Source organism: Vitis vinifera, chromosome 13 (assembly GCF_030704535.1).
Source record: "Vitis vinifera cultivar Pinot Noir 40024 chromosome 13, ASM3070453v1".
Classification (NCBI taxonomy): domain Eukaryota; kingdom Viridiplantae; phylum Streptophyta; class Magnoliopsida; order Vitales; family Vitaceae; genus Vitis; species Vitis vinifera.
The window spans coordinates 6,762,255-6,777,323 of record NC_081817.1 but is presented as its reverse complement, the minus strand read 5'-3'; the positions used below and the strand labels follow the sequence as shown (position 1 = coordinate 6,777,323).

The 15,069-nt window shown below is 33.3% G+C and overlaps 1 protein-coding gene and 1 pseudogene across 2 annotated transcripts; both read left to right on the top strand.

Moving 5' to 3' along the window:
- The first annotated feature begins 2,416 nt into the window (after positions 1–2,416).
- Positions 2,417–5,424, top strand: LOC100256418 (uncharacterized). Of its 2 annotated transcripts, none has more exons than XM_002267956.5 (2): positions 2,417–2,917; positions 3,485–5,424. In XM_002267956.5, the coding sequence occupies exons 1-2, from the start codon at positions 2,914–2,916 to the stop codon at positions 5,224–5,226; spliced, it is 1,746 nt and encodes a 581-aa protein (XP_002267992.3). In that variant the 5' UTR covers positions 2,417–2,913; the 3' UTR covers positions 5,227–5,424. The 2 variants fall into 2 exon arrangements, with proteins under 2 accessions (XP_002267992.3, XP_010658347.1); XM_010660045.3 differs by having other exon boundaries at positions 3,459–5,424.
- A 2,883-nt stretch (positions 5,425–8,307) lies between these two features.
- On the top strand, positions 8,308–10,443 carry LOC100247944 (protein NUCLEAR FUSION DEFECTIVE 4-like; annotated as a pseudogene).
- Positions 10,444–15,069: the final 4,626 nt, after the last annotated feature.

The window sequence follows — 15,069 nt, the reverse complement described above, 5'->3', positions numbered from 1 at the left end:
AATGACCCAAAAGAGTAACTTCTTCTATAACAAACAATGAAAAATAGGAAACTGAACCAGATCAAATCCAAGGTTAAGGATATATCATATTTATAGGCATGCTAGATATCCCATGTTGAATAGGAGTTCCACTGCAACCAAATTGACAATTGAGGCATTGCAGGTACAGTTCCAAAAGGATTTGCTATTAAACCAGAACCTCTCGTTTATATGCTATTGGGTCATAAGAATGAGTATTTATTTTTAGGATGTTAAATTCAAAATTAATGTTTTTTCTTCATAATTTAATTAAAATTATAATGGAAAAAATTTCAATTTGTTCCTCATTTCTACTATTAAATCAAATAAGAGTTAAATGACCTACTCTTAACCACGTAGCTATTGTTCATTTTGAGACCAAAGGGTTCTCACAAGTCACAACAACACATCTCATGCAAAAACAATGTCTTTATAGAATTACGGGGTTAAACTGACAAATACCCCTTATGCAACCAAACAAACCCTTACACTGAGATAGGAATCGACTTTGATACCATTTTGTAATGACACATTCCCAACTATGTAGATACTATTATTCATTTTGGGTCAAATGACCCTCACAACTTTAAAACGCGTCTACATTATTAAATAGAATTCATATTCATACTCATATAATGTCAGGAAATCTCTCATCCATTTGATAAGGAATATTACAAAAAAACATATATTATTAATAATTTAATTTGTCCCTTATTTCTCCTATCCAATAAAATAACACAAAAATGATTTAGGGAAAAGTGAGTTATAAAAAAAAACCTCAATTTTTTAAAATTAATATTATCTTCGTCTATTTAAAAATAATTTGAAATACATGTACTTCATTTTAAATGTTATTATTATTATATTTTAATTTATTTTCTTTTCAAAATTTCTTGGCTATAAATTATCACATCAATAATTTTACATAAAAATAAAAATAAAAAACAATAATATATTACTCTTTTTTTTAATCTGTGTCTCTATCTCTTAAATTGAAGACATAGACAAAAACAAAAAAAGGTCTAAAAAGTCAAAAGTCCTTGAAATTAAATTTGTCATAACAAAAAAATTCCTAAAGAGATAATGAAAAAAATCATAAGCCTTATTCCCAACAAACTCAAACTCATCTACAGTTGGTTATGGTGTCAGGGTTTCACTTATTTCTAATATCCACACGCTTTAATATACTTTTAATGTCCACACTCTTCAAACTATCTCACTTTTGTTATAGGATGTTTGCTTATGAAAAAAAAGAAAAAAGTTTTAACTTTTTCATGTGTTTAGTTGGAATAATAATTAATCACTAATTTAGTCATAATTTAGTTTTTTATCCTCACAACTTTAAAACGCGTCTACGTTATTAAGTGGAGTTCATATTAATACAATGTTAGGATATCTCTCCTCCATTCAATAAGGAATATTACAAAAAAACATATATTATTAATAATTTAATTTGTCCCTTATTTCTCCTATCCAATAGAATAACACAAAAATGATTTAGGGAAAAGTGAGTTTTGATTCACCAATACAAAAATATATAAAAAAAAAAATCTCAATTTTTTAAAATCAATATTATCTTCATCTATTTAAAAATAATTTGAAAAATATATACTTTTAATGAGTCATATAATTATTCCCTAAAATATTGTCATGTTATCTGCATCAATTGACAACTAAATTGCTTCACGTAAATATTTTCATTCCTTTTAAATATTATTATTATTATTATATTTTAATTTTTTTCTTTTCAAATTTTCTTAGCTACAAATTATCACATCAAGAATTTTACATTAAAAAAAATTAAAAACAATAATATATAACTTTTTTTAATCCGTATCTCTATCTCTTAAATTGAAGACATAGACAAAAAAAAAGTCTAAAAAGTCTAAAAAGTGAAAGTCCTTGGAATTAAATTTGTCATAACAAAAAAATATCCTAGATAATGAAAAAAATCATAAATCTTATTCCCAACAAACTCAAACCCATCTGCAGATCGGTGTTAGGGTTTCACCAATTTCTAATATTTCTAATATTCACATTCTTTAATCTATTTTTAATGTCTACACTTTTCAAACTATCTCACTTTTGTTACAGGATGTTTGCTTATGAAAAAATAAAAAAAAATTCAACTTTTTCGATATTTGTTTTGGAAGAAAAAAAAAAAACCTAAATATAATAATAATAATAATAATAATAATAATAAATAACCAAAAAGGAGAAATAATTTGGACGAATCTAGTTGTTTGATGATATAACAAGGAGATAATTTACATAATAATTAGTTTGTATTTTAAATTATTTTTAAATAAATAAATAAATATTAATTAAAAAAATGTGATTTTTTTTTTCCTCAGAAGTGAATCAAAACTCACTTTTAGCCGTTATTTATTTAATTTATTCTTCAATGATTTGGTCTCAAGTCTCAACTGCCAGTCGGGATTTTAGGTTTTATTTTTCCTGGCTCATCGTTTCGATTTCTCTCTTCCTTCGTCATTTTCTTCGTTTTCTGGGTTTTTCCACTGAAAAAAGAGAGCTGAAGTAGAGCCACCATGCGATCGCCGCAGGGGGTGAGCGCCGGCCACCGCCATTAATCACCACCAGCTTCCCCTCAATCGCGGCCAGAACCCACCATCACCGTTGCAGCTTCTCCACATCTCCAGTTCCGGTGACTTCCAACTCTAAAGCCATCTCCGTCTTCACTACACCAAATTCCAATCCTTCAACACCTATTCGCCGCTGATCCACCTCCATCTTAACAATAGCAGCTGAAGGAAATGAAAAATCCAGAGGTGCCAAGGTCATTGCCGCCGCAGCTCCACATCAGTCCATCGCCGCGGCCACCACTGTAGCTAAACCCAACTTCTTACAGTTCACTTCTACCTATTGATAAGGCTGATGGGTAATCTCTGATCCTCAAATCTTGCAACTGGATGATAAGGCTGAGTTGGCTCGTTCAAATTTGTGTTAGTGACCGAGTCAACTCCGTCCCAGCTCAGTGAATGGATAGGGTGTTTTTACCATTTAGGCAATAGGCACAAGTTATCCGACTCTAGTAATGTTTGGTTTTTTCTTTTTTAGAAAAAAGAAAGATTAAGAATTGTCAAAAAAAAAAAGGAAAGGGATATTTTTCCTTAAATTTCCTTATTGGCAATTTATATCATACTTAGCTAGAATAAATATTTAATATAGAAATTAGGGAAAATTTATATTAAATAGAATATTGATTAAATTTTTATATTAAATTAAATTAGGGTTTTATTAATTTTTTTTTAAAGTCAAACCTTCTTTTTTTTTAAGCAATAATTTTCTATATCAATAATAGATTTATTTGGAAAAAAACATTTATGTTTTATATTATATAGTATTTTGATTATATTATATTTTTGAGAAATAAATTTGAACCTTGAAATTGTATACAATTATCTAATAGAGACTCACAGGCTGATGGAGGAAATGGCGGTTGCAGGAACTGTGGCCAGTACTGGTTTTAATCGGGCTGACATGAGGAGTCTAGCCTTCCAAATCCTCACCGGCCGGTGGTTGATGGTGTTTGCAGCAATTCTTGTCATGTTTGCGGCTGCTTCAGCGACTTCCATGTTCGGCCTCTACTCAAGCGCAATCAAAGCCGCTCTGGGATATGATCAAACTACCCTCAATTTGCTCGGCTTTTTCAAGGACTTGGGAGCAAATGTTGGGGTTCTTTCTGGCCTCATCAATGAGGTCACACCACCATGGGTTGTGCTATCAATGGGTGCGGCTATGAATCTTTTCGGCTACTTAATGATATGGCTTGCAGTGTCGGGAAAAATGGCCAAACCCCGGGTCTGGCACATGTGTCTCTACATATGCATTGGCTCGAATTCTCAGGCTTTTGCCACCACTGGAGCACTTGTCACCTGCGTGAAGAACTTCCCTGAGAACCGAGGTGCGGTTTTGGGGATATTGAAGGGGTATCAGGGGGCACTAACTGGTGCAATTATCACACAGATGTACCATGCTTTCTATCGCAATGATGCAACGGCTCTCATTTTGTTTGTAGCTTGGCTTCCTGCAGCTGTATCTTTGGGGTTTCTTCCTGCTATTCGAATCATGAAGGTGGATCAGCGGAGAAATGAGCTCAAGGTCTTTTATAATTTCCTTTATATCTCTCTTGGCCTCGCAGGATTTCTCATGATTATAATTATAGTAGAGAAACAGATGAAGTTCACTCAGAGTGAATATGGTGGAAGCGTGGCTGTTGTCCTTTTCTTGCTCTTTCTTCCACTTGCTCTTGTTATAAAAGAAGAATTCGATCTTTGGAAGACGAAGAAACAAGCCCTGAATGAGCCTTCCCAGTTGAATATCATCACAGAGAGGTTGAATGCTGAGGATAAAGATGCTTCTTCACCTCCACCATCGCCACCACCTATGTCTGCAGCTGCAACAAGTTCACGCAACCAGTTACCCAGTCCACAGAAGCAAAATTCTTGTCTATCAAATGTTTTCCGACCACCCAAGAGAGGGGAGGACTACACCATACTTCAAGCCCTTTTCAGCTTCGACATGTTTCTTCTATTCTTAGCTACGATTTGTGGTGTTGGAGGGACTTTAACAGCAATAGACAACTTGGGACAGATTGGAACTTCACTGGGGTACCCGACTGACAGCCTAAGCACTTTCATATCGCTTATGAGCATATGGAACTATCTCGGAAGAGTGGTTGCTGGTTTCGTATCCGAAATCTTCTTAACCAAATACAAATTTCCTCGGCCTCTAATGCTGGCGCTCGTCCAACTCTTGGCATGCGCTGGTCATCTGCTCATGGCCTTCAACGTCCACAATGCTCTCTACTTAGCATGGATGATCATCGGGTTTTGCTTTGGTGCCCAATGGCCATTACTTTTCGCCATCATTTCTGAAATTTTTGGGCTCAAATATTACTCCACGTTGTACAATTTTGGCTCTGTGGCTAGCCCAATTGGTTCTTATCTGCTGAACGTGAGGGTGGCCGGATATCTATATGATAAAGAAGCAGAAAGGCAAATGGCAGCCACGGGGAGCCATAGGAAGCGTGGTGAGGAGCTGACTTGCATCGGGGCAGAGTGCTTCAAATTGGCTTTCCTCATAATAGCAGGGGTTACATTTTTTGGTACCCTTGCGTCGTTCATTCTTGTGCTTAGGACTCGCAAGTTCTACCGGAGTGACATTTACAAGAAGTTCCGAGAATAGAATTGTTAATTGCAATTATTAGGCTCATGATCTATTTATTTATGAAGGGATGAGGATGAGAAGCCTTGGAGTATTGTGACTAGGAATTGATATTAAAGAAATAAGAGGACAGAGTAGAAAATTATTTGTATTGCAATGTATGATAATTGAAGTTTGGTTTTATTCAGGTGTATAAAATTGAACATATTCATTTGAGAATTCCTCTTTGCCCATGTTTATTTTTATTTTTGTATTTTTTTCACAGCCATAGATTTGATTATGCATATGATTTAATTGATTTTTTAAATAGGATTGTACTTGGACAAAAAATTATCTAAAGATTTGAAAGAGATAATGTAATTTGGAGTTGTACAAGTATAAATGCAAGCTAATGACCAAATAGAATGATTGTTACAAAATTTTGATAAGCATATTTAGTCAAGTTCTCCATAATGGTTCAACAAGTCATCATTGCATCATGGACGTGTTTTCTATCTTACTAGCACAATACTTAAGCCAATTCAAGATTTTTTTAGTATATATGGTTGGAAAAATTGTCTTTCCATACATTGTAATAATGCCCTTAACATACCCTCAAACACTTTCGATTGGTGATCCAACTTGGAAAAGCCACGTGAGCAAGGTCCAAGTCAATCGTCCACTTAAGCTGATGATATGACTCATGTACATGTCACCATCCAACCAACAATCCACATGGATTTGTTTTTTTTTTTTTTTTAAATATTTTCCAAAAAAGAACAAAACAGAATTGAGATTTACCTCAAATCCATCTTCTTTCTTCAACCAAACCTAACTCTAAAAAATCTATTTTCTTTCTTAGTTTGGTTCATTTTTGAAAAATATTTTTTTAAAAGAACCAATCTATGTGGATTGTCTGGTTGGATGGTGACATGTACATGAGCCATGTCATCAGCCTAAGTAGATAGTTGACTTTGAGCTTGCTCACACGGCTTTTCCAAGTTGGTGATCCAATTGAAAGTGTTAATGGGTGTGTTGAGAGCATTTTTAAAAGCTCTCAAAATCACTATTATAGTGTATGAACCCCTCCCCCCAAATGACACCAAACTTGAAAAGCAAAAAGTAAAATTCCCAAAAGATAAATTTTCCCCCCAATGTATGGTTGCATAAATTTCCCTAAAATTAACTAGCTAATCTAAATAATGTCACATATCACCAAGGGTGGAATGAGTAAAAGAAGTCATGCTTATCATTTGCAAGAATGAATAGAGATGATTCAATTTAAGAACATCCAGATCATAGGTATGACTTAAAAGTTCCATGTTTATGCTTTACTATGATTTTTGTTGTCATGTTTTTTCACTGTATTAGATTTAGAGTGTTTGGATATAGCCTTTAAAAGTATGACATGATATAATAAAATTTGGAATTCATTATTTAATAATATTTTAATTTCACTTTTATTTATCCTTATTTTATATATTACACTTCATGAGTATTCTTATTTGCATCTTTTGCATTGTACCTGATTTGAGTGCATTATAAGTTACACGTAAGATCCAAGTTATGAGTTCTTTGTAAATAAATGACTTGTTCACAACCAGTTTATGGGTCTAGGCATCCATTAGATCCTGTAATGCGTCACCACATAATTGGAGGGATGGTTGGTCTTGGCTATTGGGATGAATTTTTCATAATAAGTGCACTAGTGCGTGTAGTTGCATATTAAACAAGACCTATAGTGAATTATGACTTAAAACTATCAAGTAGTCATGACCTCATGAAGTTATTTCATTGTATTGTCTTTCAATCTTAAGAGAATATTGAGTTTGTACTTAAAATTAACAGTAACTTTAACCTATGAGTGAGATCGTAAGCTAATTATATATATCCTATGGATTAGATCACTGTTAATGAAAATTGATAGTAGCAGATATTCTGAGACACCATGATATTTTATGGAATTGAGACAATACGTTCCCTTGGGTGATCTTAAGGTAGTATGTTCATGGAAACTATGGTTATAGTAGTTCCCTAAATGAAACTTGACATAGATTCTTTGAGAGTTAAGACATGTTAATTAAATACACAATAAAAAGATCTGTAACTTTAAGAATAGTAGAGATAGTTTTGAAAGACTAATAGCTTTCGTCTTGTTAGATTATAGACGTTAGTTAATTGAAAGACTATTTTATGTAAAAAAAAAAATTATTAAAAAAACGATTTTGCAACTTTATTAAAAAAAAAAGAGTTTTCCAATTTTGCTTAAAAAAAGAGTTTTACAATTTTGTTTAAGAAATATCGCTTAGTTTTATTAAAAGAAAATATTTTTTTTTACAATTTTATTTATAAAAAGAATATTCTTATTTTTATTTAAATAAGAGATTTTATGATTTTATTTAAAAACATTTTATGATTTTAAGATACAAAATTAGGAAATCAAGAAAAAGACGAAAAAACCACAAGCAACAAACCAATATTTGCAAACAAGTATTTACAACCATCGTGCGTACAATGAAGCCCATGTAAAACACAAGCCTCATTTTCTATCTCAAAAGAATGCCCCTCAGTCAACAGTGAAGCCCATGTAAAACAAAAGCCCAAATCCGATTAAAAATTAAGTCAAAACAAAACAAGCACATGAAATCTGTGTTAGCGTTCTAATTAAGTCAAATCCGAATTGATGCCCTCATGTAATAACTGAAAATAACGCACTTAAATCAACAATCCAATTCATATGCACGGCGATTCAAACAACCCAAACAAAGCCCAATAACATAAACAACAACTACAGAAATCAAGGAGAGAAAATACCTCATTTGTTAAGCCCAAGAATGGAGAATGGAGGCAGCATGAAGTGTGTAGGGACGGCTGTGAGTGTGTCGAAGATGCAGGTTGCTGCTGGTGATGGTAGCAGTGGAGACATGGCGGACAAGGGAGATGATGCCGGCCGTGGCTGGTGGTGGAGATGATAGAGAGAAAAATAAAAGGAAAAAAAAAGAAAGAAAATGAAAGATGAAGAGGAGAAGAAGTGGGTGGTTGTGAGTGGGATGTGGTGGATATGAGAGAAGGGGTAAAGGTGGGAAGAGTAGGGCAGTGAGTGGGAAGAGAGAAAAAAAGAAAAGAGGAAGCAAAGACATGGAAGGCTGACAGAGAGAAAAGAGAAAGAATCATTCTGAGGAACTCTGCAATGGTTAAAAGTAATTTTTAATGGAATACCTGTCCACCTTTAAACTTTACCTTTTAATTATAAAGCTGCCTTCTATGAGACATTTCACACATTAGGCTCTCTATAAAATCAAGATTCTAGTTTCCCCCCCACTCTAAATTCCCTTTTCCATCAGAAAATTTTCTTAATTTCTGCATGTGATCCAAGTTCAAGAGGTGTCCTTCCCCCAACCCTGAAGCCAGCAATGAAGCTTTTGCCGGAGTAAACAACTAAATTTTGTGGTAAGCCAGAGGAAATGGTGGGTGAGGGTGGAGGCTGGGCTAATGACATGAGGAGCCTAACCCTGCAAATCCTGACAGGGCGGTGGTTCATGGTGTTTGCCACATTTCTCATCTTGTCCGCTTCTGGTGCAACCTACATGTTCGGCCTCTACTCCAGCACAATCAAATCAACTCTGGGCTATGATCAAACCACCCTCAATTTGATCAGCTTTTGCAAGGACTTGGGAGCCAACGTTGGAGTCCTTGCAGGCCTCATCAACGAGGTCACTCCAACATGGGTTGTGCTATCAATGGGTGCAGCCCTCAATTTTTTCGGCTACTTCATGATATGGCTTGCAGTGTCTGGAAAAATACTCAAACCCCATGTCTGGCACATGTGCCTCTACATATGTATCGGTGCCAATTCAGTCTTTCTCCAACACCGGAGCCCTGGTCACCTGCGTTAAGAACTTCCCAGAGAGCAGAGGCGTGGTGCTGGGGATCTTGAAGGGGTATCAAGGGCTGAGCAGTGCGATTATCACGCAGATATACCATGCTCTTTATGGCAATCACATTAAGGCTCTCATTTTGCTCATAGCTTGGCTTCCTGCAGCTTTGTCTTTTGCGTTTCTCAGGACTATTCAAATCATGAAGCTCAGTCTGCAGAAGGAGGAGCACAATGTCTTCTACCATTTCCTCTATATCTCTCTTGGCCTGGCTGGGTTTCTCATGATTATAATTATAGTTGAGAAACAGGTGAATTTTACGCAGATTGAGTTCCGTGGAAGCGGGGCTGCGGTCCTTTTCTTGCTCTTTCTCCAACTTGCTGTTGTTATAAAAGAGGAATTCAATCTTTGGAAGTTCAAGCAACAGGCCCTGAATCCAGACACCGAGATTTCTCGGTTGCCCCCACCATCGCTGCCCGAGTCCACAGCTGCAGAAAGCTCACAGAAGCAAGTTTCTTGCCTATCAAACGTGTTCCACCCACCGGAGAGAGAGGGAGATTACACCATACCTCAAGCCCTTTTCAGCATCGACTTGTTGATTCTGGTCTTAGCTTCAATCTGCGGTCTGGGAGGGAGTTTAACAGTAGTAGACAACTTGGGACAGATCGGAACTTCTCTGGGGTACCCCACTCGAAGCCTAAGCACCTTCATATCACTCCTCAGCATATGGAACTATCTAGGAAGAGTAGCTGCTGGTTCCATATCAGAAACCCTCCTGACCAAGTACAAATTCCCTCGGCCTTTGATGCTCACTCTCATCGTACTCCTCTCATGTGTTGGCCATCTCCTCATCGCCTTCAACATCAAGAACTCTCTCTATGTAGCTTCCGTAATCATCGGCTTCTGTTTTGGTGCCCAATGGGCATTACTCTACGCCATCATATCTGAAATATTTGGCCTTAAACACTACTCCACGTTCTTCAATTTTGCTGGGGTGGCCAGCCCAATTGGTTCTTATCTGCTCAATGTGAGGGTGGCAGGACATCTATATGATAAAGAGGCGAAAAGGCAAATGGCAGCTCTGGGGATCCAGAGGAAGCCTGGTGAGGAATTGAACTGCAGTGGTGTGGAGTGCTTCAAATTGGCTTTCATTATAATCACAGGGGTCACCATTTTTGGTTCTCTGGTTTCATTCATGCTAGTGATTAGGACTAGGAGGTTTTACCAGACTGACATTTACAAGAAGTTCCGGGAGGAGGCCAAAGCCGATGAGGCCAAGACGGTGACAGTCACTAATGGTTAGACTTGTTAGCCTAAGGAAGACAAAAATTGAATGATGGATGTAATGATTATGATATTGATTGCTATGCTTAGAAATGGGACACCATGGGCCAATCCAACATCAAAGTGGATTGAATTATTTTTGTTGGCTTCCTACGTGGATTCACTTTGGAAAATGTTGAGCACATCACCCAAAACTCTCTTTCAAGCGAGCCCAATTTTCATTTATTTATTTTTAAATTTTTATTTTTTAAATAATGAAAAAAAAAAAAAAATCAAAAGCGCTCCCATGTTCTTGCTTTTGTTATACCCCTTACACTCATAGTAATATTTTATTTAATTCAATTCTCTATCAACATAATGATAAGCCTATCTTTACAATAAATTGATCATACTTACCCCCTAAGTTTAATTTGTTATTAAACTAGTACTTTTAATTAACATAAGAAATCTCAAATTCTTAAAATTCTTTCGATTTGGCTTCAAGTCAAATTATTAATTTCACCCATCTCCCTTAAGTTGAGCTTTAAAGTCAATTATATTAAGCATGATTTTTAATTGACATCTGAAACACATATCTTTTAATAGCTTTACAAAATACATGCAATTTGATCTTGTGATTTATAAAACTTAAGCAGACTCTTATTATTTTTCAAAAGTTTTCTAATATAAAGAAGCCTCGTACTTATGTGTTTACTTCTATTATAAAACATTGTATTCTTTGTCAATGTAATAACGTATCTATTAATTATTACATAAAATCTTTGTAGGACATTTTTGTTCATGCCTCAACTTATTGACTATCCTACAAAGTTAAAGTATTTGACTTGTTGTGTAAGCACTACCATGTATCCAACTTTTACATTTGATAATACTATAACTTATTGGTTTTTTTTATGATCATGAGAATGCTCTTGTTCCTAGATTAAAAAAAAAAAAAATAGTAGCATTTTTTTTAGTCTCTACATTACCTTTCCAATCTCTATGTAACGCTTTGAATTGAGGTATCTTAAGTAGCGTAAAAAATTCCTCAACTTAGTTATCTTGGAATCTATTTTAGAGACCGGGGTGTTGTACATTTATTATACAATAATGAAGAAAAAAAAACATACTCAACTCACCTCTTTTAATGCCCTCATTTACGCTATGACAACTAAACTTGAATGAAGAAGAGTTAAAAACTGAAGTGTTGATTTGAACTTGAAACCTGAAGGACTAAAATACTTTGATTGAAATTAAAAAGAACATTCATTGAAATGGTAAGGGAATTAAAAAAAACAAAAACAAAACAAAAAATACAAAAAGTCAAGCCTTTACATAAAAACACCTAAGTGGCTCATCTTCGAGGTATGGTTGAGATGGTGTTGCCTTGTTGCTACTAAAAACTAAAAAAACTTCGTACTATTATGCTTCTTGCTTGCTTCTTCTCATTATCCCACTTCCTTCATCCCAAGACTACTATTTATAAAAGGAGCTTGGAGAGCTACTGTAGAGGGTAATCAAAAGAAGATTTAGGATGTCCCCTCACTTTCGGTCATTCAATAACAACAAGAATGGGATGGTCGACTAACCAAGTTGCAAGTGTGAGATGTCATGCATGTCATGAAAATTGGGACTCTAATAGCTTGATTATGCCTCTTCCCACGGTGTTGATGTTAAGGGTTGTGAAGATTAAGTAGAAAAGAGTAAGGATGAGAGTTGAAGTTGAACAAAGCTTGGATTCTCAATTTAAAAGGGTGAAATGAGAGAAATTAATGTGTCTTGAGGAGTTGTAGAGAGATTCAAGGGGGAAAAAGTAAAAATGAGCATGAGAAAATGCAAGAAAAATAGGTAGATCTTAAGTTTGTTTGGTCAAAGGGTAGCAAATTCAGTAGTCTGTTGGACTAGTTATTGGGGTCAAGGCACCTTATATTTATAAAACTTAATACATTGAGTGCCCTTGTTTATAAAATGATGAGAGTTTATATGATCTAGCCAAGATAGAATGAATGATTTTTGAGCCAATCAATGAGATAATATTTATTTATTCATTTGAAAAAAATTCAAAATAAACTACATTTGAAACATTGCCTTAGCTAAACTAAGATAAGACTTTATAGTTGAATATGAAATATATCCTCGATTTCGTGTAGATTGCACAATGTTGAATGTGAGATCTTAGATAGACACTTAATGAGTGACTACACTAAGAAACTAAGGTCAAACACCTAGGGGAGGTAACTAGGTTAAGTTTCACACGACATAGTGCGACATCCATTCTAATAGAAGCTCTAGTATATATAGAATACAAATCATATTGTATGTGCTATCCACAACTATTTAAGGGAATGGTTGGATAAATCCTTACTCCTTAGCATATGGAACTATCTAGGAAGAGTAGAGTGTTCCATATTAGAAGCCCTCTTGACCAAGTACAAATTCCCTCGACCTTTGATGTTCATGTTCATCTTACTCCTCTGATATGTTGGTCATCTCCTCATCACCTTCAACATCTAAAACTCTCTTTATGTAGCTTTCATAATCATTGACTTCTGTCTTGGAGCTTAATGGGCATTATTATATGTCATCATATCTAAAATATTTGGCCTTAATACCTTAGTATCTTAGTTACATATTTTGTACCTTTGTTACATTTTTCATAACTTGATCACATCATCATATTTAGATCACATTTTTTTTGTATCTTAATACCTTGATTACATTTTTTATACCTTAATATATTAGTCACATTTTATATAACTTGGTCACATTTTTTGTACTTTATTATCTTGATAAAAAAAAACTTCATGTTGGGGTCACATTACTCAACCTAGGTCACATTTTTAAACCTTAGTAGCTGAGTCACATTCTTTATATCCTTATCTCATGCTTTGTACTTGACCATATTTTTTTGACTCGCTTGTTACTTTTTTCATGCTTGCTTATATTATAATTTTTGTACCTTAGTACATTGGTCATTTTTTTTTTTTTTTCACTTGTCATAATTTTTATACTTTTATCATATTATTTGTATTTTGTCATATTTTCACTAATTCTAAACTATTTATAATAAAATGTAGTTGTTTATTTATTTATTTTTTACTTATTTTGTTTATTACTATCATTATTATTAAAAAAAAAATATGACCCAAAAATCTAATGGTAAGAACTTGAATAATAGCACAAATTTACATAGAGCATATGAAAATGAAAAAGATAAAAATAAACAAAAAATATATCATTATCCCATAAATCTTTCTTCAAATAGGTTGTCACAACTTGTGCTATCAACTTGCCCAATAGCACAAATTTACATAATTCATCTACAGTTAAAAAAAAAACACATGAAAGAAAATTACAAAATTCTTTCAACTAAAGTTCTTTAAATCACATCAAATTTCAAATATATGCATATTTAAGTAGGATTAACTAACCCATATGTAAAACTATGAAGAAAAAAAAAAACCGTACGAAAGCTATAGATACTCTACACTTCTCAATGATAAAAGGTCAAAAACCGAGACACAAAAGGCAAAGGCAATGGGAAGGGCAAGCTGAAACTCTTCATATATTTGTTAGAGTACATGATATATATTGTAACCCTAAATCTTATAAACCTAATCCTTTAGAAAAATTAGTTATTTAACATATGGCTTTATTTACTCAATTCATTAAACTCATATATAAACTCAAAAATGGAAGCTACACTTGAGGGAGGGTCTTAGAGTGCATTATTTACATTGATTCAATTTTTTGTTCAACACAACATAATCTCCTTATTTGGTGTATGGTTCCTCCTTTTTATGTATCCACATACTCCTTTTCCATATATTTATATACTTTTTCTACCTCTTTTTCCCTACTTAATGGAGTTCTTTTATCCTATATTTATTCTACCTCTTTTTTCCTATTTCATAGTGTTCCTCTACCTAATTACCCAATTATACATAACTTATCACAACTAATTTATATCGGGAAAAGTGTGTTTCTAAACATTTACATGAAAAAGACTATAAAATAGGAACCTGAGTTTATGAAATACTGATCCAAAAATAATTAATATTTCATTTTTTTTTTGTCAAAAATATTACATTTGACCATTCAAATACTACCTTTGATATAAGAAGATATGAAATTTGAATTATTTTTAGAAGATTTTTATTTTATGATTATTTTTTTATGAGTGTGAAAACTTAATTTTTTATTATTTATATTTGCATCAATTACAAATTCGAAGAAAACTATTTTTAAAAAATTTCCTTTTTCCACCTTGAATGGTTAAACATGTATAAATTATCACAATTTATTAAGAAAAAAAAGGTTTGCATAAGACTTTTTATTGCCTACTTTTGTTAAGAATTACAGGGTAAGTAAATAAATTATCACAATTTTCCTAAATAAATCTAATCAAACTCAAAAATAGGCTAAAAGATTACAATAGAAAAGAAAAAAAATTATATACATAAACAACTTATAATAAATAAAAATAATGAATTACCTAATTTCAACGCCATTTTTTTTTCTTTTTATAAAAATCATTTAAAGAAATATAATCGTAATTTTTTTTTAATTTCTCAATAACCATTTAATAAAAATTAGTTTTTATAAATGAATAAAGTATAATTTATTATAGAAATATAGTTTATTTTGAATTCTGACTTTATATAAGCTATTATTATAAAATAAATAAAAAATTGGCTTGAAACATAAATCAATTTAACATAGATTTTGGTTTAATATAATTCTCATA